The 25134-nt window shown below is 44.9% G+C and overlaps 2 protein-coding genes across 10 annotated transcripts in view; one reads left to right on the plus strand and one right to left on the minus strand.

Annotated features, from left to right (window-relative positions):
* The first annotated feature begins 486 nt into the window (after nt 1-486).
* On the plus strand, nt 487-20384 carry DEGS2 (delta 4-desaturase, sphingolipid 2). Of its 3 annotated transcripts, none has more exons than XM_030041149.2 (3): nt 487-574; nt 10727-11469; nt 18070-20384. In XM_030041149.2, the coding sequence occupies exons 1-3, from the start codon at nt 493-495 to the stop codon at nt 18211-18213; spliced, it is 969 nt and encodes a 322-aa protein (XP_029897009.1). In that variant the 5' UTR covers nt 487-492; the 3' UTR covers nt 18214-20384. The 3 variants fall into 3 exon arrangements, with proteins under 3 accessions (XP_029897009.1, XP_040974486.1, XP_040974483.1); XM_041118552.1 differs by lacking the exon at nt 18070-20384 and adding an exon at nt 15274-15479 and having other exon boundaries at nt 10727-11468; XM_041118549.1 differs by lacking the exon at nt 487-574 and adding an exon at nt 10392-10479.
* A 2666-nt stretch (nt 20385-23050) lies between these two features.
* Nucleotides 23051-25134, minus strand: part of EVL (Enah/Vasp-like) — a 155453-nt gene continuing 153369 nt past the window's right edge. For 5 of the 7 annotated variants that reach the window (XM_030041116.1, XM_030041091.1, XM_030041124.2 and 2 more), the window contains 2 exons: nt 24718-24775; nt 23051-23658 (listed from right to left, as the gene is read on the minus strand). In XM_030041116.1, the coding sequence (XP_029896976.1) occupies nt 23621-23658; nt 24718-24775 (96 nt within the window). In that variant the 3' untranslated portion in view covers nt 23051-23620. The remainder of the gene's footprint in view (nt 23659-24717; nt 24776-25134) is intronic. The other 2 variants (XM_041118546.1, XM_041118547.1) reach the window with 1 other exon arrangement.

Raw genomic sequence — 25134 nt, forward strand, 5'->3', positions numbered from 1 at the left:
GCCCTGTCTGGAAGTGCCCGGGAACCAGCCAGCAGCGCTGGTGATCCCCCTGTGCTCTGAGGCCACCCCAGGAGGGGATGGCTGTGGCGGCTGTGCTGAGCCCCAGTGGGCCCCAGGGTGGTGGCAGCAGCGCGACGGCGATCCTGCTGCCCTGCGAACCACGGCCCACCCCACGCCCCTTCGAGACCCCTACAGCAAGGTGGCCCTCCGTCTCCTGCCCCCGGGCACGCTCTGTCCCCCCGGCCCCTCCCTGCACACCCCAGAGGGGCTCTGCAGCTCCCCCAGCTCCCCGCACACCCGAGCGGAGCCGCGCAGCTCCCCCCCCGTCCCACGCACACCCGAGGCTCCCCCCGCGGCCGCCCCGCCGGGGCGCAGCGCCGGTGCCCGCCGGAGGCGAGAGGCGGGCGGAGGCAGGAGGCGGGCGGGGCCGCCCCTCCGCCGGGCGCGGAGCTATAAGGGCGGCGCGGAGCGGCGCGGAGCGCAGCGGGAGCCATGGGTAACCGTGTCACCCGCGAGGACTTCGAGTGGGTCTACACGGAGCAGCCCCACACGCAGCGCAGGAAGGAGATCCTGGGTACGTCGAGGCGCTCGGAAAGCGGCCGCCGTCGGGGCGGGCGGCCGGGCTGGATCGCTCCCCTGGACGGGGAGGGGCGGGCGGAGCGGGGCTCCCGCGCCGGGTCCGCCGATGTCGGTGCCGAGAGCGGCTCGGGGCACTGGCCGGGCCGCGGAGAGCGGGGGCTGCGGCCCGGTGGGCTCGGCGGGGTGTTTTCCCCGGGGGGTGCTGCTCTCCCCGAGGCTCCCGGCGCAGGCTCGCCTTCTGGAGGCAGCGGAGAGGCACGGCGGGGCCGCCGGCGGCCGAACGGAGCCCTGCCGCACCCGGCTGGGTCACAGGGGCGGCGGGGTGACATGGCGGGGCGATCCACCGCACCTGCGGCCAGGGCAGCGTCCAACGTCCGCACGCCCCGCACCGCGCCGCCCCGCCCCGCGCCCCGGGCTGGCGGCAGCGGCGGGGGGGACCGGGCGGGACGGGCGGTGGGCGGCCGCGCTCCCGGGTCTGCACGGTGCGGGGGGTGGCTGGGAGTCCGCCTGCAGGCACGTTTTCCCAGCGTCTTGGTAGTGCAATAAAATAAATGAGGATGTGGGTGAGCGTTTGCGAGAGAACCACAGAAAGTCCCCGCTGCTTGTCAGGGACCAGGTACGCTCTTGTGCTGTACAGCCGGCGTTTACCTGCGTACACGAGTGTGTTGGGATGGGAGGTTTTTGCTTTTGGTTTGGGGGGTTGGGTTTTTCTGAAGATAGTTTCTGAGAAGAACTAAAAGTTCGGAGTCGTTGCAGAATATTGTTGCGTATCTCCTGAAAATATGTTTTCAACATTTTATTAATAAAGAAGAATTTTTTTTTCTTTTGCTGTTTTTATTTGGGTTGTTCGGTTGCGGTTTTTCTTCCCTCTAATGAGTAGGATAAAGTTGTTAAAGATCTTTTATGAAGGAAGGCACTGGAGCTTGTGGCTGAGGTGCTGCACAGGGTCTATGATATTGGGGTGTAGTTTCTTAACTCCTCCACAAACTAACAGATTAATCCAAGATTAATCTAAATTACAAAAACATTTCCGGTATAGCTGTGGTGGTGGAATATCCTGGTCCAGGTTTGAATTATATCCAGGAAAATAATAATTATTTTGCTATGTAATCATGATAGAGAGTCAAATGATGTCATTATATAAAATGATGCTTCTTAGTGTCATGCTACTACTCATTCTTTCAGTCAAGGGGACTATGTTTTGGTGAGCTACGGGTAGGAGTGTGTATGGTGGGTCTCTCCCCTTGCTAATCTCTTGCTTTCCTGATCTTGCTATAGAGTGGGGACTGCAAACCATGATGGAAGTTGTATTCTAAGGAGGTACTGGAGTGGTTGGACTGCCTTACCCTTGCTGCAGTGAACTCTTTTTAGGACCTTTCAACTGCATACTTGCAGAGGTTTTGCCCCCACTCTCTTTGGGTTCAGAACAAGCAATTGGAGTCAAGGTCCATCTCCTTCCTCGCAGCTCCCCCTGCCCCAGCTGTGGGAGCAGAAGGAAGGGCATAGAGAAATACAACATGGAAAGAGAGACATGGAAGATGTGGGCACAACAATCTGCGTCTGTGTCTGACAAGGCAGAACGGATCATGAAACTAGTGTCATGAATACCAAAATATTACCAAAAGTTATTGAAACTATCATGGTATACCAGATGATATTGCTATAATGATCACCACTGTATTATTCAAAGCCTGAGGGTCAGCAAACCCCTGGTATCTAGAGTATGTACTTACCAAAGTGTCTAGTGTCTATTGAGCTGGAGTGCACTGTAAGAATCTCACATACGTATGAACAAATTTCTGTAAATATCCATGTATTTTATGTTTTTGTATATAGCAATGCCTTGGGGACAGCATTCCATGCTGGTAAAGGGAGCATTTTCCTCCCAATAGGTTAATGATTTAGTTGCTAAGCACTGGAACTTGATTGTTTTCTGCTTAGGCTGCAGCTTTTTGAAATGTTGGTCTCTCTCAGGCACGACTACTTGGATTTAAGTGCAAATTGAAATTATCCATTAGGAAAAGAAATATGGACAAACTGTCAAACACATAAGCAGTTTCTTTCTACATAAGTGGTGTTTCCTTGGGCCGTTGCCCCAATATGTTCCTATAGAGCAACTGTCACAAAGTTGTATGTCCTGACTTGAGAGTTAGTAGCCCAGGTGTCTATAAGACTTTTGTAGTCAGTGACAATATGTCTGAATGATAACTCTGTGAGTCCAATCCCCCTACCATGAGCAGGGACATATTTCACTAGCTCAGGTTGCTCAAAGCCCTGTCTAACCTGACCTTGAACACTTCCAGGGATGGGGCATCCACAACTTCTCTGGGCAACCAGTTCCAGTTGAGCAGCAGAGCTATGAGCTGTGTGTATCAACTGGGCTGACTGGAAGCTGGCTTATGGCAGGACACTGTTGCACTAGATGAACCTACTAGGGATGTGATTCCTAATGGCTATAATTATACCAGCAAATAGATCGACGTTTTGTGCAAGGGAGGGATGATACTTTCTCTCTTACTTCTTTGTAGTATCTTGCTCTCAGACTCTAGGTATTAAAATGTAGCTTGTGCTTGGTACTGTCTTGGTGCCAACTGCTTCTAAGTTACCGTGGAGATCTCTTGCCAAGCTGGCACTTCGACCCTGATCACATTATTTGTGTTCCTGAACACATTATTCACGCCCTTCAGTTTATGAAATTGAATTGTTTCATTGCTGTTCTCTCACCCTCTTGTTTATGAAAAGCCTGTTACTGCCTCGTGTCAGGACTGAGATTTGTGTAATGCTGCAGTGAGCTGTGTTAGGGAAAGACCTGGCTAAAAACTAGCCTGATGGAACAGTTTTTTCATCTGGATCTGCTTAGCCTTGCTGTATAGTTATACAAATGCTGTTGGAGGGAGAAATAATGTAGGGTGTAATGTAAAGGGGATATCTACTTCTAGTAGAAATAAGATTTCTACTTCAGTGGCAGTAAGGGTCTGTTGGATTGAAACACTTGGAGAGCTATGGTCTTGCACAGTGGGAAGTGTCGGTGGTTTTTCATTCTTGAGAGAAGATGAAAAAATCATTGCTCAATTGCTGGTAACACCATAAGCACACAATGAATGGTCATTTCACCTGCAAACAGTTTTCCAAATGCAAGTAATGAGCAATTTGTTGTGGGATGGAAAGAATGAGATCTTACTTGTGCTGTGGGTCAGATCTAACTTTGTAAAATTACTGTAGGTTTGTCAGAAAACGTCTTGCCTCACAGGATCCTTAGGGAAGCACTTGTTTGCTGCTGAAGATGAGGGCTGAATCAGTGTTGCTCAGGGTAGGCTAGGAGTGTCTGAATATGATCTAACATCCAAGAATAATTAATAATTATATAGTTGGTTCTTTGGCAAGTTATTTTGGAGTGGAGATGGTGCAAGTGTTTTATACGTGCTTTATCCTATAGAAAGACTGAGACGTTAGCCTGGGGGGGGGGGGGGGGTGGGGGCAGGGTGAAGGTAGAACTAAATAAAAAAGCCAAAATCCATTTTATTTTAGCATTTAGCCTATTTGAGTATAATAGCTTCCAGCTCTGCTCGCTTATTTAGAGATTAGTCTGCTATTTCTTCCAGCTGACTCTTCTGTTGCCTATTTAAACCTCACATTTATGAAAATTCTGATAAATTGTACCTGCTGAAATGTGCAAGATGTGTATCTCCTTAGCTTAAATCAAAGCTCTGAATTACACATGCTTCTGGCAAAGAAACTATGAGTTTGTTTCCCCTTTATGCTGCGGTACGTGGGCACAGTGCTGCCACTGATGTGCATGTTCTCTGATGAGCACATTCAGAATAGCTGCGATCTCAGTGCTCATGCCAGTTCCCTGTGGGGATCACCTATAAAATAAATCACATGAGCAGAAAGTCACTGGTTTAGGAGCTTGTGCTGAAAATGTATTAAGTGCAACTGAAGGCTTCAGTTTACTCCACGTTGCAGGTTTTTTTCAGAGGGAGCCGGAAGCCCTCTTTCTAGCATTCCTACATCCCTTTACTCTGAACCAGCTAGTAAACAAGCATGAATAAACAGGTCATAGCTGCTGTCGTAGTGATGTGCTGACATCATCCATCTCTGTCCACACGGGCAATGTGCCACTATTGTGGTGCTTTGCCTCTGGTGGCCGCTTCTGGGTGACCCAGCTCCCTTGGACGAGCTAGCACAAACCAATTTAGGAGCTTGTGGGTGGCAAACACAACATTAAGACCCTTGTCTTTGCACAATGGATATATAAAACTTCAGTGTAGTTAGTTGGGCCATAAAGGTTTCTTATTAGTTTGCATACTGGAGGGGGCAGGAGACTGTGCAAAGCCAGAAGCTTTTGTCATGTATGTTGTCCTCTGCGTGTGTCCTACTTGTGTCCTGGCTCATGTATGGTTTGAATTAATCATAGAATGGTTTGGGTTGGAAGGGACCTTTAAAGGTCATCTAGTCCAACCCCCTGCAATGAGCAGGGACATCTTCAACTAGATCAGGTTGCTCAGAGCCCCGTCCAACCTGACCTTGAATGTTTCCAGGGATGGGGCACCTACCACCTCTCCGGGTGACCTGTGCCAGTGTTTCACCACCATTATATTTATTCCTTATATCTAGTCTGAATCTACTCTCTTTTAGTTTAAAACCATTACCCCTTGTCCTATCGCAACAGGCCCTACTAACAGGTCTGTTCCCATCTTTCTTATAAGCTCCCTTTAAGTATTGAAAGGCTGCAATAAGGTGTCCCTGGAGCCTTCTCTTCTCCAGGCTGAACAACCCCAACTCTCTCAGCCTTTCTTCATGGAAGAGGTGTTCCATCCCTCTGATCATTTTTGTGTCCCTCCTCTGGACCTGCTCCAACAGGTCCATGTCTTTCCTGTGCTGAGGGCTCAAGTGCGCTGTGCTGTTTATGAGCATGTTCATGAGCTGAGCTGCTAAAAGGCAAAACACTATCGTGTCAGCAAACAGACTTCTTTTTTTTTTTTTTTTTTTTTGGTACAAACACCAGCTCCAGCATAGGGCACGGGGTACTGAAGCTAACGTCCTGTGCCTGGTGTCTCTTATTTGTTCTGGCAGGGACTCACAGTTGATAGAACATAGTCCAGGACAGCAGCATCACGGAGATTGTTTTTTTTTTCCGCCCTTTCTCTTTAACAGGCCTTCCGAAAGTCTTATACTGATAGTATCTCCACTTTGACTATACCTGTATGCTGCACTTGTGGTCAAAATAAAAGAAGATGAAGAAATTCAATTTATTCTTTTGTTACTACTAGCTTCTCATGGATGTGGGCAGGGCTGCTGCTCCTTTAAACCTCTATCACCTCTGTGTTTGTGGACAGCTCCTGCTCTTGCCCGCATCCAAATCCCATGTATGCCAAAACGTGCAAGTGCTAAGTATGTGGTGTCACATCAATGAGAAATTGTCTGGTGCCATCACTGAGGTCTAACTGGGTCTCTCCTGAGTCATCTCAGGAACATTGTCAGTGGGAATAGAGGATGAATGAGGGTTTAGAACAAGATATTTACTGTCTCCTGAGGACAAGGAACACCAGGACCTAGCGACTGACGGCTTCTCCAGGAACAATTACTCCAACCCTAACTGAGGATCACTGTAGGGCTATGGCGAGTGCTCCTGGATCTCCAGAGAGGAACATCAGGGCAAAAAAAGTGTAGTCAGAGTAATTTGCCTGTAGTGTTTCAGAGTGAGGCATGCCTCTAGAAAGGTGACTGATGCTTGCACACACCAGTGGAGTGATCTCTGTGAAACATTAATTCAGTAAATGAGTTGTTTCAGAATCTTGAACGCTTCTGAAAGTATACTTGCAGCTTTTGTTCTCTCTTGACTGCTGTTCTTTCATCCACACTGTTGTACAAGTGGGAAATGCTGTCTTTCATCGTCGTCGTACAGATTTCAGCTGCTCTGAGGTAATGGTATAGAGACCATGGAGCTGGCTGGGCAGAATTAACTACATCTACCCACTGTACTAAAGCGCCTGCACTGCCTTTGCAGTGTGCTGACCTTGGAGACAGAAAAGTCATGCTTCTGCACTGCTGTACATCTACACCAGTATCCCCACACTCCAAATGCCAGTACATTGGCTCAGTCTGGACAACTAGAAGCAGTGCATATGGATAAGCTGTCTGCTGGGCTGAGCTAACAGACTTTCTCAATAACCTGGAGGCTGGAGAATGTGCTGTGGAGACATCAGAGTAGCTGGAACTGTCCTGGTCCCGTTGTACTCTAAAGGGCAAATCCTGGTCCCATGTGGTCACATAAGGGAGGGGTGGACGGAAGACGTTATCTAGAAGGGCTGAATGATGATTTGGGTTTTTTTTTTTCTTCTGTTCCTGTGCCCCCTCCATGCCATGATTGTGCATAACAGAGCTCAGTATAGATTACATTTTATGCCCATTGTCATGTATTAGCCCTGACCCAGTGCTTGTTGGGAAGCAATGGACTCTGGCCATATAGAAGCTCATCATTTTTATAATGGAAAAGTGCTCAGGAAGACCAAAATGGAAGCAATTCAGGAAAGAGCAGCATGATGAAAATCTCCGCTCAGATGCCTCGTAGTGTGAAACTCTAACAGTCTCAAGAGTGGAGAGTAGGTGTCTTTATTGTGTGGTTGCCACAGGCCTGATAGTCCTTCATGGCTCCTGGTTCAGCACTGCACAATAGCCCTGTCTCTGATTCTCTGTTGCCTTTGGGATGTGCAGATGGCTGATGTCTGGTTTGCGCAGCGCCTACGGACACTTGTCACAGCAGCCTGACAGGGTTGTCCAGGTTTTTCAACTGTAAGTGCTCTATTTTGCCTTACTAGCATTCCTTCAGCTAACTGCAAGGTATGAACACGAGGGAAAAATGAGATACATGTTTATGTTGTTACATCTTTGCGTCAGCACATTATAGATAAACTTCTGTCATCAGGATCGCTTAATCTGAGATTAAGTGTGTCTCACTGAAAAGTGCTTGGCCTCAAGTTTTGAAAGGGTCAGCATTCAACATTTTGCACGTGAAGTGCTCCTGAACCAAACGGTCTCTGACAGGCTACTGTGCCAGCGAGGCTTTTAGCCTCCAGTGAGCCTAGCAGTCCCACCTGTCAGCCTCCCCGAGGTTTCTATATCCCATGGAAGTGGGAAGGGCTTATCAGTATTAATGATAAACAGACACAGTATTGTGGTTTAACTAGTATGCAAAGATTTGCTGTTGGAGAGGAGTTAATCATGTGTTGAATTTAATATTAAACCCTAGCAAGTTACTTAATAGCTGTCACCTGCCACAAATGCAATCTACCTGCATTGCTGCTTGCAGACACTGTTGCTGCCAGTTGGCAGTTACTACTCTGAAACCTCTTAAATGTAATCTGCAATCCTTGTTAGCTGCCACAAAAAGAAATAGGTCGAAAACGTTCATTGTTCTCAAACTACGATATAAAGCATCTCTTAGTCATTTTCCCATCCCATTAAAACTTTTTTTTCCTGGTCAAAGTGGCCTCAATTTGACCAGGCTGAGGAACAGATTTGGTTGTTTTACATTTCTTCATCTCTTTTGTTGACTGCAGTAACTCATCTCTACTAACTGCATGACTGAAAATTTGAAGTGTCTTGATTTATTAAAGGGTTTTCTGGGTGTTGGACAGATGCCCCTAAGCAGGACATTAAGCTACATAAAATTGTATTTATGTAATAGATTTTCTGACCAGGTCATTATATCAAGTTATTCTTTAGAGTGGATATCCCAGCACTTTGTGTAAAAAAGCCTTTTACCTGTCTAGGTACCAGAGAACGATTTTGAGCACGTTAGCATTTCTAGTGTGAAAACCATAATTTCAAAAACTGTGAAAACAAGGACAAAACCAAAACAGCAAAACAACCCCCCCTGGGCTTTCCAGAGATTTTTATCAAAAAGTTTGGCTGACTTCAGAAAGACATGATCTTTTACTAGAGCTTCCCCACCACTGAGAAAATCTCTCTCTTGTCTGAATACTCCTGTCCTGGTTTCGGCTGGAATAAAGCTAATTTTCTTTTTAGTAGCTGGTATAGTGCTGTGTTTTGGATTTAGGATGCGAATAATGTTGATAACACACTGATGTTTTAGTTGTTGCTAAGCACTGTTTATACTAAGTCAAGGACTTTTCAGTGTTTCAAACTGCCCTGCCAGCGGAAGCTGGGAGCGCACAAGAAACTGGGAGGGAACGCAGCAAGGACAGCTGACCCAAATGAGCCAAAGGGGTATTCCATACCTTGTGACGTCATGCCCAGTATATAAACTGGGGGGAGTTGGCTGGGGGAGTACTGCAGCTCAGGGATTGGCTGGGCATCCATCAGCAAGTGGTGAGCAATTGTATTGTGCATCACTTGTTTTGTATATTCTATTATTATTAGTAGTAGTAGTATTTTCCCTTCTTTTTCTGTCCTATTAAACTGTCTTTATCTCAACCCATGAGTTTTACTTTTTTCCCCCCAATTCTCTCCCCCATCCCTCCTGGGTGGGGGGGAGTGAGTGAGCAGCTGTGTGGTGCTTACTTGCCAGCTGGGGTTAAACCACGACATCTCCTCATGGTGATTTTTGCCCCCTCATCTTCACAAGAGGAAGAATTGAGAATATCTCTTTTCTTGTCATCTTTCACAGCACTTGTCTAATCTTTATAGTCTCTAACCTCTGTCAAACTGGGCTGAAGTTGGTCAACAGGCTCAAAAGTTGTTGGAAGAGTTGCAGGGCATGACCACATCAACCTGCTGCTTTAAGTAGTGCTTCATCTCTCTGAGCTTCTGCAAACTTCTCAGGGTTCACTTCTATAAAAAACCTTCTCTGCGTCCTGCACTCAGTACCTGCCACTGCTTGCAAGGTCACATGAAGTTACGTGTATTGTCTCCAGCGTTTGTTTATAGTATATACAGCTGCATGATTGCAAATCATTATAATCTGATTTTATTGCATTGGTATTATACTGTGACAGTCAGATGATATTTACTTTTATATTCATAAAATGGGCCTATTAAACTTACAGGGACACACTGTGTAACCTCAGGGTTCAGAATGATTGACTTGTCTTACAGTCTTATCTGTGTAAGCTGTAATTATTGAGAAATGCAGAGTATGAGTTAAAGGAGGGAGGCCAGTAGGTGGGTAAAAGCCATAAAACAGTGAAAAAATTCATGTGCAAGTTAATACTGGAAGTGACAAGTGTGGGTTTGTAAAGAAGAGACCTGAAGCAATGAACAGCACCTAGAAGATAAGCTGTACTTCTGTGTATTTTCTTTTTCTTAAAAGGACAAATGAATGGCCAGTAGAACCAAAGATCAGCAAGCTGGTCCTGGCCTAACACAAGTCAGACCTGGCAAGCTTAGCCCATGTCTCTCTGATGCTGTATTGCAGTATTTGTGAGGCTGCATGAAGCTGTTGTGTGATTATCTATGTGACTTTCATGCCTGGTTTTGGTATGTGACTTGGAAACAGGCTAATTAATGGGAATAGAGAAAAAATTTCTGTCTTACAAATTCCTGATAATATTGCTGACTTTCTGGTAATGTTACCATGTGTAAAGAGTTGTACATGTTGTAAGCACTGATGAACACTCAAATACTTAGGAATTTTTTTTTTAATGCTACATTTGTCATCTAACCACAGAGCAAAACCTGGCAAGCCTGTTGCTCAGCCCTCTTTCCTCTGCTAGTATGTCTGAAGCAACAGTATGAAAAGGGCTACAAAGAAGGCAGTTGCATCCCTTTTGTGGAAAATAGCATCTGGACTCGGCAAAGTAAAAAAGGAAATTAAAAACTCCACAGAAGGTGCTTCTTAGAGCTTAAATCTGGTGGGTTTTGGCATACTAATACTCATCATTGTGAAGCAGTACTCATCGTTGTGAAGGCATATCATGCCACATATTGACCATCAGGGTAATTTTTTTTTTTATATGTCTATATATCTCTCTATATGTCAATCATAATTGGACATGTTGCTGGAAGTGAGAATGGAACCCGTATATTAGTAAAGCTCTCACTGTAGTGGCAACCGTACTTTGGAATTGCCATTTTCTAAAAGTAGGGCCTCAAACATAGGGTGATAAAAATAGAGAGTCCCAGTGGTGATTATGTTTACTTAACTGTGATCTAATGAGATTTTTCTCTGCATTTTTCTCTTTAGCAAAATATCCAGAGATCAAGACTCTGATGGGACCAGATCCACATTTAAAGTGGATTGTATCTGGAATGGTTTTCATGCAGTTTCTAGCATGCTACCTGGTGAAAGACTTATCTTGGAAATGGATTTTCTTCTGGGCTTATGGTTTTGGGGGTTGCATCAACCATTCACTGACCCTAGCCATCCATGATATTTCACACAACGTCGCCTTTGGGAATAAGCAGGCCAAGTGGAACCGATGGTTTGCAGTCTTTGCCAACTTGCCGATTGGCATCCCTTATTCTGCCTCCTTCAAGAAGTACCACATTGACCATCATCGGTACCTTGGTGGGGATAGCCTGGATGTGGACGTTCCCACAGACTTTGAGGGTTGGTTCTTCTGCACACCACTTCGGAAACTGCTTTGGCTTTTCCTCCAGCCGCTGTTCTATAGTCTGAGACCACTGTATGTGAACCCCAAAGCAATTACACGGATGGAAATTTTTAACGCTCTCGTCCAGTTTTCTATAGACCTTACAATTTACTACCTTTGGGGGCTCAAACCTATTATTTACTTAATAGCAGGTACGATTCTTTGCATGGGCGTACATCCCATTTCTGGGCACTTCATAGCAGAACACTACATGTTCTTAAAAGGGTATGAGACATACTCTTATTATGGACCTCTGAACTGGCTCACCTTTAATGTAGGCTACCACATGGAGCACCACGACTTCCCCAGCATTCCCGGATGCAGATTGCCAATGGTAAGTATGGCATGAGCATGAGTGAATTGGATTTTTATAAAAGCTGCTAAACTGTCTCAAAGAAATCACTCCAAATCATAGCAACGGATCAATTTTTAAAAGAAAAAAAAAAAAGAAAAAAGAAAGCTTTTTGGATTTGTTTTGAATTCTTCCATTTTAAGCAGGAGATTGAGAAAAATGGCTGCCAAGCTGCTGTAATATTTAGTTTATTTGATGGAAACAAGAACATCTGACCCTCAGAGGCCTTGAGGAATACTTTTTGCATGATAAAATCCTCCAACAATGGTCTAAATTTCTCCGTTTTCTTCCCTCAGCCACCAGGTTTTGTCTCTTTGAAAGTTTAAAGGCCCATCTAAAGTGAGGCAGGTGGCAGTTACGACTTGGAATTTGTTTAATGATCAATCTGCTAACTATATTGCTTGATTAACATCAAACAAAAGTCTTCCTATTTTTGAGATGACATAAGTACTGGGGCATGTTCCAGCCTGACACAAACAGCACTAGAAAATAAAGCCCCACTCTACATGACTTGTTTTAGCTCTGCTGCCCCACCCACAGAAACAGGATACTTGATCTGTCATTGGGAAAGTGCTGTGGCTTTCCTCTTTTGAAAGTCAAGCTCCTTTTTGTTTATGTTTTATCAGTTGTGGGAATCAAATTTGCAAAGCCCAGGTGTCTAGGAATGGTTTTCAATCTCCCTCCAGGTATGTAGCTGCTCTCCTGGGTTTTAATACAAGGGTTCCTCAGCAGGTGCTCACAGTGTTAGGGGTACGTGACTTCGAAGTACTTACTCTTACATACAAATCCTCTGGCATAGTAGGAAGGAAACATCTTCTGTCTCTGGTCTGATGCAAAGTTGGCGGCTACTACTGCAACATCCTCATGAGGCGGAGGTAGAGCTGAGGAATCAGGTTCAGGAGCTGTGACCTCCCCACTACTGCATAACACGCACAACTTTTACAGTGGTATATCCAGGCAAAGCCTGCTTTATGAGTTAATGTTGTTCATCACAGAAACGCTGTCTGAGAGGAGGTTCAAAACAAGAGGAGAGTTTCTTGTGGTGTAGAAGAGCGTGGAGAGCCTCTACCTAGCCTGCAGTTGTGTTTTAACACACCTCCTTTACTGCTGAAGTTCTGTCCTGGAGAAGCTGCCCATTCCTGGTGGGTTCAGAGCAGCTGGTAAAGCAGCCCACGTTCACAGGTGAAGTTCTCCTGTCAGGCACTCCCATTGCCAATACACCCGATAGCTCAGCTGGGAAGAGCATGAGTTTAGCTTTAGTTTCAAATGTTCAAACTTGTTAGATAGGCTTAGATACTTAGATTACTGAAATGTAAATAGAAGAAGAGAAGGAGGTTAGCTCTGTATCTTACACGAGGCAGGTGAGTGACTAATTGAACTTGCTGGGACTGTTGCTCCAGACCTGATTGAGACCTGAAAAGCTCTTCCCCACCCACACCACAAATAGTTCAGCCTAATTCCTCAAGGCAGTGCAGCAGCTGGAAGTGTCTGCCCTCCTGTGTAAAGAGGATAGAGTTATTAGTTGAATTTCATGGGCTTGTGTTCATGTGTTTCTAGCTCTTGGGCAACTGAGACTTGCACTGCTGGTGGAGGAGATACGAGGCTTGTCAATCAATCGTTGTTGCCTGACAGAACTCTATGGAAAACTTTGAGTCTTTTACGAGTGATCAATTACAAGTGAAAATCTACTATAGAAAATCCCTTGTCCATTAAAACAAGTTGGTTATTCTTTTCTGCAAATTTGAGAAGAAAAATTCTCTGCCTCTTTGGTGGAAGGATATAAGGGGACAGATCCTCTCTGGATAGCTTTAAAGTTTGAACTTCATAACAGGTAGCGATAGAAACCTCCCCTCACTCTCCTCTGCTTAACCTCCCAGCAAATTCTTCACTCGGCAAAGGTCTAGTTTTTTCAGATCTAGTCTCTCGGGCACTTGAACTTCTAATAGTTGAATTGTGTAATATGGATGACCTCTTGGTATAGCTATTTTTATTTTTAATTATTGGCAAGTAGAAAGTGGAATACAGATCTTTATTTGGTTTCTGCATGATTGAGAGCAGGGGAGAAATAGGATCAGAGAATAACTGGATCTTAATCTTGAAAAGTAGCTGGCTCTTCCACTTGCTTATCAGAAAAGTGAATTCAGCTTTGTCCTTTGTTACAGGTGTGTCATTCAGAATGTTCTGAGTAATGTGTTTCCCACTGGAAAGACCTTTACCCTAGAAGTGTGACAGATTTGAAAGAGGAAGAATCAGGCTGTGCTGTAAGCTTATAGGTACTAAAGATGAGTGACATGAGTGTGCAGTAAGAATTTGTCCCACTAGTATAATGAGAGATTACACAAGAGACCATGAAATTTAACATTATATTGAAGGACCTGCTCTAAAAAAACCCCTATAGACTTAGGACTAGATTAGTCTTTGCATGAAGCCTTAGAACTATAAAATTGTTTACCAAATGAGTAAAAAGATCCATCCTTCATTATCTGAAGGATTGAATATACTTATGGAGAGAGGGGACAGGAGAAGGAGGAACCCAGTACTCTTCCTACAAACTGCAATAAGAGCTCCAGCATTACCAGAGGCAAACTAGTTACTCATTAAGCTTGTGGGAAAAGGAAAAGACATGGTATGAAACCAGATTTATTAGACAGACAAGACTGGAAAACATGGTAGATGTGCTGGTGTTGAATTGCAGATTTCATTAACCCTGTGATGGCTAGGAGGACTAGCTTGAGTGCTCCCCCCAGTCAAGGACTATAGAGGGAACTTCCATAATATGCCTTCCAGCATTCTAAACATAATTTTTCAGCTTCTTATCATAAGGATCTCTAGCTTCTGTATAGCCCTAGGACAAAGGGTCTATAACAGCCACGGTGAAATATTAGGTTGCATTTTACTCTTGCTCCTATCAAATACAATGGAGTAGGATTGGGGTCCTGTTGCTGTGCTCTACAAGCACAAAACCAGAAGCAAAGTTTCAGTCTAAAAGATGTGATTTCTTACCTATCACCTTGAGCTACTTGAAGAAAAGCCTCAATATACCAGGTGCCAAGTGCCTAATAAGCTTCTTGCAGACTTTGCAATCTCTTGTTATCCTTCCATGATAACTTCTATTCACAAACTAGCAATGAGTTAAGACAGTTGAGATCTGTAAGGAGGAAGGGAGGGAGGAATTGAAGCAAATGGACAATCTCCAATGCAATATGGAGAGCTTGAGGGGGAAATCAGGCACAGGATTTAGGAATACTTCGTCACAGTGCCATCTTCTTTGAGATGATCTATGATCTGGCTACAAAACTTGCTACCTGGAAACTGCCATCCGCAGGTTTTGTACTGCACCCAGCATGCAACATGGAGGATGACTCTTCCAGCCTCAAACATACTTAACAGATGTAGTTTAATGTTGTATTTAAAAGGGAATCTGCATTAAAACCCAATTACTTTCTGCCCTCCCTCCCCTGCCCCGCTTTTCTGGTAGGAGGAGATAATTTTGTTTTACATATGGAGATGCTGAAAGAAATTACAATAGATGAGCTGGTTTTGTTGGGGAAACTTTTGCTTAGATCCACTGTAAAAGAGAAGCCACTTTTAAAATTCTTGCCTGCCATGTGATAGCAAAATGGGAACATGCACCTAAGAAACGTCCTTGTCTTTTTCATAGGAAAACTGTTCAGAAGTCCTCACTCTAACTGCATTCATTAAATTTTCCCTTTTCCCCATTCCTTTTCACAAATATTTTATTGCAGTTCACCTTTTCCTCTCCATTGTTTCTGTACATCTCATACATTTGTCCTGCCCAGAGCACAGGGAACTTGCCAGTGGGACAAGTGCTGCCTGCCTTCCTGCACGAGGTGCTGCTGGGCACAAAGCCAAGCAGAGCAAAGACCTGCTTTGTGTAGGTGTGAGTCACTGTCCTGCAGCTGATCTAGGGTAACACACTCCAGTGCGAGCCCCTGGTCATCTCTTGTGGTTTCCATACCGACCTTCTCATTCAGAATGAGCTGCCACCGTAATCTGCAGGAACATGCTAGATGGATACGCTTGGTGAACAAGCAACTCCTCCATCACCTGATGCTGGCCAGCAGCTTGCCAGCCATGACTGGGCTGCCTGCTTCCAGAATATGGTGTGTATGATCTTCTTCAAAATTCACTGCTGGCTATTTTGATAAATCATCTTAATTATCAAATAATACTTGTATTCTGGGTGCCTATTTTAAATCTGTAATACAACTGCAGAATATGTGTATGGAATATATTTAAGTGCAAGTTTCCAGACCTGTATGTTCTGTCCACCTGAACTCTTCAGCACTATGCCCAGACTACATTGCTGCTCTTGTTTGCTGACAGTGCAGAAACTACTGGGTTGAACATAGACAGACTGTTTATTGGCCTCTTCTTTGAGCCATTTTTTCCTACTTCATCACTGGGGTCCTTTTTAGTTAGCCTTTGGTGCCAGAGGGCACAGCTGCTGCCTGAGACATTCCTAGGAGCTGAATTGGTTTCTGTGAATCTCCAGCCCTCCGCTTCCATGGGCAAGGGGCAACTCAGAAAGACTTTCTGAAGCCCTCATAGTGGTCAGAGTCTAACATGATCAAGAGCTCTGCAGAATAATGTGACTAGCTGAGAAAACATGTCTGGTTCAGACCATTGTTTCTATGGGCAAGAAATATATGGGGGTTCTGGAGAAGAGGGGAATGGCAGGCTTGCCATATGAACTTTGCTAGTATAGATGAGGGCTGACTTACTGTTCCAAGTCAAAATTCAGGCAGAACTTCTAAAATGGAGGTAGGAGGGAAGGTCTGTAAGCAGCACTGTGCTAGGGAATGACCAAACCAGAGCTGGAGTGAAGCTTTTGGGGCTGGGTATCTGAGACCCTCTTTGCGTTTGCATAAGGCCTCATTAGTGGCTTTCATTCAAGGGAGTCAAGGGAGCTTACTATCTAAGTAGTCCTCCCGTTCATCCTCTGGCTATTTCAGTTCACCCAGCTGGGAAAAGGGAGGATACAAAACCCAGATTAAATTATTTCTGTCTGTGGTTACAGAAGGAGCACAGTGAACTAAATTTGCTTCTCCAGAGATCTTACCCGGTGCCTGGAAATCACCCTTCTTCCACTCGTTAACAAATACCTCTAAGGGGAAATGCTGATATTGTCTGAATCCCATTGAAGATGAACAACATTTGAAGTACAGACCAACACTTCAAAGCAGGATATAGGGAATTATTAGGAAGTCAGAGGTATTCAGTGAAAGGCAGAATACAATCAGACCTGAACTGAATCTTCCACCTCCAACGCAGCAGTACCATGCCACGAGCACAAGGAATGCGTAGGGGCTGAGGTACAGAGGTAAAAGATCTTAATGAAACTTGTACGTTACCCAACCTACCTCACAGGGAAGTATCTGTAAGGAAGCTGAATTAACGAGGAAACTAGCAGGGAGCTGTACTGGTTTATAATGTAACTTTTGCTGGGATTCTTACCTTTTCACAGTCAAAATGCTGTGTTAAGTTTCCACCATTACACCTTAGATGCTGATGAGATCCTCCTCCCAGATGGCAATTTCTGTGTAACCCTTTTGTTCTTCACTGGAAGTCCGTGCTGTGCTCAGCATAGCTGGCTTTAAAATTCTGCAGGGATTTTAAAGAGAGAAGTCAAGCTGTCCAGCAAGACAGCCTACTCTAGAATACAGCTTTGTTTGTCAAGGAGGTGGGGCTGTAATAAAACCATGCCCAAGCAGTTTATGTGCAAGGGAACAATAGTTAACAGACTCTGCTGCTTCATAAGTGTGTTCAAAAAGCCGAGCATCTAGCTGGAGCAGGGACTACTGATAACCTGGGAATCCTTGGAATCCCCATAGTCCCCTGAACCTGCCAGATCTGAAACCTCTTTGTCCTCTGGTTCTGGCCTTACTCCCACTACAAGCACCACCCCCAATGATGCACAATGCTTCTCTGATGGCAACAGTCTTAAGACTTGGGGATTTGTAACAGGGATGAAATTTTATTAGACTTGTGATCTAATAATGAATCTTGCAGCATTTTTAACACCAGACTGAGGAGAACGGACCGCCCCTGCAATTTCCTCTGCCTGCTGGAGGAACCCGTCTCGCAGATTTGTATCACAGTAGCAGAATGGAGGAAAGAAAACGAAGTGTAGGCAAGGCTGTGTCTGGCATTTTCTCAATTGGTATTTCTCTCCTACACGGAACCCTCAGCAGACGAGTATTATGAGTAGCAAACAGGGCTTTAAATACAGCGTGTTGGAGTCTTGGCAATGTATAAGGTGGATTAGTCATCTCATTGTGGAGATCCCCCCACCTCCGAAATGAGAGAAAATAGTTCTGACTGAAGGCAGCGATCCATCATCTTTCAAATTCTGACATTGTGAGGCAAAACTTACATCAGAAATCTGCTAAGAAGTATCTAAATGTATTTAAGTACATCTCATTTGGCTGAACTTCAGAAGCTCACAAGCAATAACAAGTAACTTCAGGTTATGGCTGTGCTATCAGATCTGAACGTGAAGACTGAAACACACCCGACCCTGTGCAGCTAAACAGCTCGTTCTCTCTCTTCTTCTTCCAGGTGAAAAAGATTGCAGCAGAATATTACGATAACCTCCCACATCACCAGTCCTGGATTCGAGTTCTGTGGGACTTTGTGTTTGATGACGCTATTGGTCCTTATTCAAGGGTTAAGAGACTATGCAAGCTGGCAAAAGAAAGCTAACGGACTAGCTCCGCCTGCTGCATTGGTGTTTTGTTTGTTCATTTGAATGACTGGAGTTTTATGCAGAAGTAGAAGGATGTTTGTGTGTGCTGAATTAGCGTTGGTGCATGCTCCTTAGACCAAGAGGATGAATGTGAAAATGAAGCAATTGGATGCACTATTTTAGGCTATTGATACTTTTTAATAAAGGATATTTGCGTATGTAACCCTGAGAAACTAGATTAGAGTGAGCTATGATTATATGAACCTTTGGTCTAGGCTTAGAATTAACTTCCTGGGCCGTGTGTGCCTAAGTCTGCAACGGAGAATGCTTGGTGCGTGTGTGTGTAAGCATGCATGTGTGTAGTTCAGGACTGGTTTCTCTTCATGCCAGATTAGGTGTAGATGCTCTGCATGCACAGGACTGTGGAAGCAGGGAAGACTGGCACGCAGTAGTAAATGATACTTTCTGGAGAACACAAGGGTGCCTTTAGCTCAATGTCTTATCTAATACCTTCTGATAATTGCTGGTAGCAGAGGTTTTAGATATGCAATGGAATATGTGTATATTTTTATACATTTGTATCATTATTTTAGCAGCTGCTGTTTGACCTTTATTCAAGGGCTTTGTCTAAACCTTTTCGGAATGCATTTCTATTCTTAGGATCTAATACTCAGTGTAGCTAACTGGCAGAGCTGAACTGTGGCGTGGAGAAACCCTTTCTTTAGTCTTCTGCTCGCTGCCTGATCAGCAGCATGGATGTGCTCCTGGAGGAACTGGCTGGTCCTTTCTCGCTCACCTTTTCAACAGTATTCATGATTCTCATCCTTTTCCTCACTGTAAGTTCTTCAGGGAATTACATTAAAATTACAAAATTTTAATTGCTGCTTGCCAAAGTTGTTAATATTCCTGATCACTTTTCTTGGTCTTCGCTATATTATACCCCTTTCTGTGAATAGGAGTTGGGAGTATGTGTCAGTGAAGACATGGAGACCTTATAGTGATATTTGTTACTAACTGCTTTCAGAAAAATTGTAACTTTTTTCTCTGGCATTCAAGGGGCACCGACTTGACATTTGGGAAGCACATGATACTCCAGCTATATAGAAGCTCCCACTGATGGCGTTAAGGGGATATACCTGGAACATGGATCTGGGGTTGCTTCACTCCCTACGTGTCTTACTTTGTGCTATTGACATTAACTTTCATCTGTCATTTCTACCCACTGGATCAGTTAAATCTTCCTGCCTGTCCTCTCCACTTATAAACTTCTGGCTATCCTCAATAATTCTGTATCATCAAAAAACTTAATCACCCTGCCTTTCTCCAAGCAGAACAATATTTTGGGAGTTGGGAGTTCAGATGCCATCTAATAACTTCCCTCCACCCTGGAAAGCTGACAACTTACGTCTGTCCTTACTAAGTGGTTAATAGAGAGATCTATAAAGGTCCTCTTATACTCCAACCCTCTAACAGTTTAACTTTTTTGTTTTCTTCTGGAAATCCATGTCTGTAACAAAGAAAAGGATTATTGTACATTCTCGCTGGTCCCTCCAAGTATGTTATTAGACCTTGGAAGCCTGATTTCCTCAATAAACACAGTTTCATTCCTTCTTCCTACAGCACTGGATCCAGTGAGTCAGTCTGTCCATGCACTAGACTGGCACACCGGGTAGCTGAGCTAGCCTGCTGCAACTTGGGTTCCTCCTCCTCCATTTCCCCTTCCTCCATTTTTCTCATCTGTCTGATTTTGGCAGTTGCGTTAAATACCCAGGTTTGCTCAGCAATGTGAGATCCTTTGTGATGCAGGGGCTGAATACCAGTTTATTCACAGATACTGTTTTGGTATGTGGGTTGTGCTTCTGGAAAAGAAGAGGAAGAATGAGAATTCTTCTGACTTTTCAGACTTCACTGGTTCTTCAGTGAAGAACATGCTTAAGTTCTCCCAAAGGAAGAGGCTTTGGTGTGGGAACCTCCATTAACTTCTTTATATCAGTGCTCACGTCAGCGAGCTTCAGTTTTTTGTTAATTTACTTCAGTGCTGCTGGCACGCCACAATCACATACTCAACTTCCCGTGTCCTTAGCAAGCTGTTCCTCAACTCTCCTGGCCGACTTAGCAAGTTAATATCAAAACCATAATAAAGATTATGCTGCCTTCCTCAATCTGACTATTGTCCTTCTCCTCTATGGTGGGTGACCTTTCAATAGTTCCCCTACTCAGCTGTTCCATGATGCAGTTACCTATGTGGTCTATAGATTACTAGCCTAGTCTGACACAGAGGCTGTGGTGTAAACAGATGGTAACCAAAATTGGCAACCGCTTCTTATCCTGCTTCCCATCAGTATTTCCATCGCGGTCCCAGCTTGCTTTGCCTGGCCAGCCCCGCCCCGCAGCCCTCCTGCTCCGCACTCTTCATCTCAGCGGGAATTTGAAGTGGCTGGAAGCCTGGTGCCTGCAGATGTGTGGTGCAAGCTGAGTTTCAGCGTGTGTGGGTGCTGCTGGAGAAGGCTGTGATCCTGTCCTTTCCACGGGCGCTTGTCCTTGCCACTACCAGTAATGTTGGCAGAAGGGGGTTTTTTTGGTAACCACGGGGCATATGGGTCTGGATTAAAAGTACATTAGGGCTATATATAGTTTTACACTCTTCGCTTAAAAATTAATCGAGACTTCACCGTGTGGCACCGTGTGGCAAGAGGAGATAGGAGGAACAAGTAGCTGTATGATAGGTCAGAGTGAGGGTTAATGCCCCCTTTGATTTCTCTTATGTATGTAAAATGCCTGTGGCCTGCCCTGTTGCAGCGGCTCAACAAGCCCAGCATGAAGGGACACCCTTCTCTACCGAGGCAACAAACAAACCGAATTAGCGTCTGGGAGGGGGAAATCTTCCAGCAGTGCCACTACTGGAAATAAACCGCCAGGCGCGTCCCTGTCGCTGGAGCTGTAAGCTGGGAACCAGCGAAGCGCTAGCGATGCCAGGACTGCTCCCCTGCCCCTATCAGCCAGGCTTCCCCTTCCACCCCCGTGCACCTTGCTCCCACAGCTATCAAGTGGCCCTGTGCAAACTTCAGCTTATTACGTTGATATTATACAAGGCCTGCAAAGGTAGAAGAAAAAAGTTAAGAAAAACTCATTTACAGCAGGTGGCTGATGTTAACAGAGCAGCACACCGTATCCAGGCTGTACACTCGGCCCAAATTACAACGTGGTTATTACTGACCTTAGGCGTAATGCCACATTCCAAGGGAAAACGTGAACCGTACCAGGCCCCAACTTCCTGAAGCTTAACTAAGATTATGGGAGAGTTTCACAGAATGGTTGTGATCATCTGAGAGGCAGCAGTTTTGAAAAGTACTTGCGATCATCAGGTATGCCATTAAATGGGTTTATAATCAAGAAATGCGCGAGTTACTGTATGAAATTTATGCAAGAGAGCATTATAATCTTTGCTGTTACTGATGCTTGTCTGTGTTCTTCCTACTGGAAAGGCTTCTTCTCCTGGTCCTGGCGTTGTCATATTCTGTTGCACATCAACGTCTGCCGCTTTAGTTCCTGTGTGGAAATCTTACCCCACTGTTTAACCTGTGTCTTGCCTTCCACTGGCATTAAACAGCTAACAGACATCAGGCTCAGCCTGGAGCTCACTGTTGCATTAAATTAATTTTTTTTCCATTCCTCCCGTATGTAATCTACAGTATAACCACATTGGAAAAAAGACTCTTTTCTAAAAGGCAGATTGGGTTGCTTTGAAGGGTGCTGAAGGACAACCCCACTCTCCCCAAGCCAAAGCACGTCACATTTTACAACTAACTGCAAAGCACACCCCACACTGCCTCCTCTCCTGGGTGTCCTGTTGCTGGCTGGCAGTCCCTCCTGCCTGCCGCTGTGCTCCGTGAGGTCCGGGGGACATGGGCAAGGGGACAACCACAGACTCTCCGGGGCTGCTGCACCAGGCTCTGCTCCCAAAACCATTCCTGGAGCCTGGCTTTTAAAACAAAATCTTCAGGAAGGCCCAAAGCAAAGCAGGGGGCTTGGAAAATATTTGACAGATTTCAATGGCTGAACTCCAACCTCCAATCCTTTTGCACAAAGTTATCAAGAAGATGGTATCAAGACTACTGCCATGCAAAGCTTGCGCCAAACTAAGTCAAGCAGAAATTTCCAAGATTGCGCTGGTGGAAAGAATGGCTCTAAAGAAAAAAAATTGTATGGCCTGAAAGACATGAGTGGGTGTGCGCTGTTCGGTGTCCTGCACTCCTACCTTTGACTTCACTTTCCGTGAAATAAAGCTGAAGACCTGCACAACATTAACAAATGAAACATGCGAGATACTAACAAATGACTCCCCTTAAGCCTTTAGTTCAGCAGTGCTGTGCCAATGATTTCAGCCTGCATCCTCCCAATACCTTCGGTAGCCTTGTTCTGCATAAATACCTCCCTTTTATTTACAGGAAGCCCTTACGAGTGCAGGTGATGGGACCTGGGGTTTTTTCAGCGATGGCAGGAGATGCAGTGGGACAGTTCATGGTAGCCTGAGAAGAGCCATATGCCACTGTCCTTCACTGACTTTGGCAAAAAGTTGCCGAGGCCGCCGCAGCCTGACTGCGGGAGCTGGTGCTCAGGCAGCAATGCGAGGAGGGCCGGGCAGGGGAGAGCCACGTCTCCCGGTAAGAGAAGGCAGGGCTGTTGCCACTGCACCAGCCGGAACACGCTCAGGCTCTCCCCTCGTGCTCTGCGGCGCTGGCCAGGCAGAGCTGGCACCCCACGGGGAGTCTCGGTCACGTTCCTCTCGTCATCAACCCAAGTGACGTAAAGTGCGGGAGCTCAGGGGATGAATGAAACAAAGAAAGGCAGGGCCATGTGGACAATAAACAGTTTATTACCAATATGAACACAGATACTGTGATGCACTGACGTACCATTTTTTTATATTGTGATAACTCTGAGACAAAGAACTTGTTGGCTGACAACTAACATGTCTCCGTTTCTTCTGGTGATGCCACAATACATTTCTGTTGGCAAAGGATCTTCATTTACATTGCAGACTACTAGTAAAATTACTTTGAAGTCATCTATCAAAAGCAAATGGTTCACGTGTGTTCTTATCTACTACTAAAAAGAAAGGTAATACATTTAAATAAGCAAATACAAAATACAAAAAAGGCTGACAAATCCAATGTGCAGTGTCAGATGAAATCTAAAAAATCCAGAAATTTAAAATTTAATATTCTTTAGATTAAGACTTTTAAAATGAAGCAAATCCAAGGCAGCAGCAAGCTTCAAAGTGTGCTGAGTCTGCTAATAAAAAGGGTATAAGAACAAAGACTGTGCCGGTGTCCTCTCTCACCATCTTGCATGACCTTGGTACACTTAGAAATGATCCGATCTTCCTAGCATTCTTAGTACCGTCCAAATGCTTTGCAATCATTATGTTGTACTGATTCTACTCAACTCCTGCCGTATGGCTAGAAAACCAAACCAAAAAGTTAATGCATAATGTTATACCCAGTGTGACGGAAAATGCTAAGTATAGAGGTTGCAGAAAGTACACGCTGGTAAAAGGATGAGTGGAGGGTAAAAGGATGAATAAGGGTAAGCAGTCAGCTGTTTGCTTGCAAACTGCAGTACTGGTTTAAGAAGTTGCATCCGTGGTTTATGTGAATGTCTTATTTTGCACTGGAATGAACTAGGGAGGCTCTGAGGGCCAAGCTGCTGGGACGGTAGCATATGGGCGAGGGTCTGCTCAATTGCAAACTGCCCCGAGGTGTTGTGAGCACACGGGTCTGGGGCAAGGGGACAGGGAATGGATTTTTAGCTGTTTTACAGTCTCCTCTTTTTCCCCTTCTGTGTGAATCTAAGATGGGGAGTGCAGGGTGTGGACATGCATCTTCTATGCCCTAATGCGGGCTTCAAATAGGTATTTGCTGTGTGTTTCAATAATGGCCCTGAAAAATACATTTAGTCATATATTGCAGAGCAATTTATAAAAAAAGTACTGATACTTTTAGTACAGCTGTTGTACTTTTCAATGAATTATAAAAATATGTGGCTATTTGGAAAGCTGTAATTGAGTGAAGGTCTGAAATAGCTCTTCAAGCATCGGAAGCCCACAGAAGATGCTCGGGAAGGATTTTCAGTTTGGTACCTTTGTCCCCTCCTCATCCTGGACCTGTTTGGCCAGCTAGTTACAAGCGATTTCACGCTCCCTGATTGTGATAAATTGATAAGCCACAGGCTACGGGCAGGCCCTTTCTCACCCTCCCACCTGTGAGAAACACTGGCCAGTGGATTTCTCACAGGTTGGGGGTGAAAATGCTCGTCAACAGCATAAAAATAATGGATGTAAACGCAATGTCACGATCAGAGCTCAGATAAGGTAGATGCTTGTTCTTCAAATGTGTATATACATCAGAGCTGCTCAGAGAAGTCTGAAAACACCAGGGAACTCTCTGCAGTTCCTATCATCTTATCTACGGGAAATTAGTCATAAAGATGAGAAAAATAATAATTTTTCTCTTTCTTACCATCAATTATCTCCTCTTTCACTTTGTGTAACTCTCTTACAACTTCCTCCAATATTTCCTGATGAGACAAAACACAAGTCAGCTGCTCAGAATTTCCTTCTAACCGGTGGAAGAAAATGCAAGTTTAACACGGTTGTGCCTGTCCCCCGCCTCCGCTGACAATCAGAGCCTAGCACTACTAACAGCTACGTCTGCACTCCCAGGCCAAGGATGCAGAAGGTGCCGGCACATTTATTTGCACATTTCTGTACAGACATCTTGATCAAATAGCAGTGAGATTTTGCTCTCTTGCTGCTCACCAGCTAGCCCTTCTCTAAGCACCTAGTTATAGAGGAAATCAGAAGACTGAACAGCTGTTTTGCTTGTACAGCGCATGCATGGGGGAAAATGGGTAGCTCATCAAATCTCTTAAGTGCG

Source organism: Aquila chrysaetos, chromosome 2 (genome assembly GCF_900496995.4).
Source record: "Aquila chrysaetos chrysaetos chromosome 2, bAquChr1.4, whole genome shotgun sequence".
Taxonomy (NCBI): Eukaryota; Metazoa; Chordata; class Aves; order Accipitriformes; family Accipitridae; genus Aquila; species Aquila chrysaetos.

Excerpts from the sequence above, each read along its gene's own strand:
- DEGS2 (XM_041118552.1), top strand. The coding sequence starts at position 493 with ATGGGTAACCGTGTCACCCGCGAGGACTTCGAGTGGGTCTACACGGAG. Across the intron at positions 575-10,726 it reads GCGCAGGAAGGAGATCCTGG|CAAAATATCCAGAGATCAAG; the intron begins GTACGTCGAGGC and ends TTTTCTCTTTAG. Across the intron at positions 11,469-15,273 it reads CCCGGATGCAGATTGCCAAT|TTTGTCCTGCCCAGAGCACA; the intron begins GGTAAGTATGGC and ends ACATCTCATACA.